The sequence below is a fragment of the Sinocyclocheilus anshuiensis genome, unplaced genomic scaffold (genome assembly GCF_001515605.1).
Source record: "Sinocyclocheilus anshuiensis isolate Anshui unplaced genomic scaffold, SAMN03320099.WGS_v1.1 scaffold219, whole genome shotgun sequence".
Taxonomy (NCBI): domain Eukaryota; kingdom Metazoa; phylum Chordata; class Actinopteri; order Cypriniformes; family Cyprinidae; genus Sinocyclocheilus; species Sinocyclocheilus anshuiensis.
Window position 1 is genome coordinate 635,624 of NW_015548200.1, and position 1,103 is coordinate 636,726.

A 1,103-nucleotide genomic window follows, 5' to 3' on the forward strand; every position below is an offset into this window, starting at 1 on the left:
ATAAGAAATGTTTCTTGAGCACCAAATCAGCATATCAGAATGAATCATGTGACACTGAAGACTGGACTGGAGTATTTTACAATATATTAAAATTGTAATAATATTTCACAATATTACTATTTTTACTCCATTTCTGATAATTAATGCAGCTTTGGTGAGCATAAGGGACAACATTCAAAAAAATCTTACCGACCTTGAATTTTTTGATGTTAGTGTATATTGTGGTAGTGTGTATATGATATATAATATTAAATACTGTATATAAGGGGATAATCTACTGTACTCTCTGATGTGTGAATGGATCTGTCCGAATAAATGTGTACATACATCATATGTAAAGATATGTAACATCATTTTACCTTCACAAATATGTATTCATCTTGCACTGAGAGGGAATTGTGGTCAATCTTTCCCAAGAACTGTGCTGTCACCATTTTATCAGAGCAATTTTGTATGAGACATGTTACATAAAGGTAACCTGGTGAAAGACAGAAAAACGCACATAAAAAGGGTTAGAGGAAAAGTGAAGGTAACAATTTGACTTTCAAAAGTTTAAAAGTACTTTCATTTCTATGTCTGATCATACAGCTTTTGAAAAAATATCTTCAAAAAAAAAACAAAACATGAAGCTCTTAACAATATTAGCTGAAGCTGATCCTCACGGGGCACATTATTTTGCTCCAGAATGGCAGGAAATTAAAGGGGTCATATGATGCGATTTAAATTTTTTTAAAGTGTTTTCAAGCTCTTGGTGCATAAAGAAGATCTGTAAAGTTGCAAACACTAAAGTCTCAAAACCAAAGAGATATTCTTTATAAAAGTTAAGAGTTAACCACGCCTACCTAAAACGGCTCGTTCTAACACACCCCCACATACCTACGTCACGATCTGGGAAGATTTGCATAACGCCGCCCAAATGTTCACGCAAAGAACGAAGGCATAACTTTTATTCTCACTGTAGTATTGTTGACGCTGCAGCCATGTCGTGAAGACGCTGTGTGCTTCGTTGTGAAAGCGAAACTACTTTGTTTGGTCTTCCAAAAGAGGACGATATCCGCTTAGTCATGTCTGGAGCTGATCTGTGCTGGTCGCTGAGGAAATAC

General features: G+C 35.4%; 1 protein-coding gene across 1 annotated transcript in view; it reads right to left on the reverse strand.

Annotated features, from left to right (window-relative positions):
* Positions 1 to 1,103, reverse strand: part of LOC107653297 (VPS10 domain-containing receptor SorCS2-like) — a 164,386-nt gene that overhangs the window by 29,374 nt on the left and 133,909 nt on the right. The window contains exon 7 of the mRNA XM_016439971.1: positions 360 to 478. Coding sequence (XP_016295457.1) covers positions 360 to 478 — 119 coding nt within the window. The remainder of the gene's footprint in view (positions 1 to 359; positions 479 to 1,103) is intronic.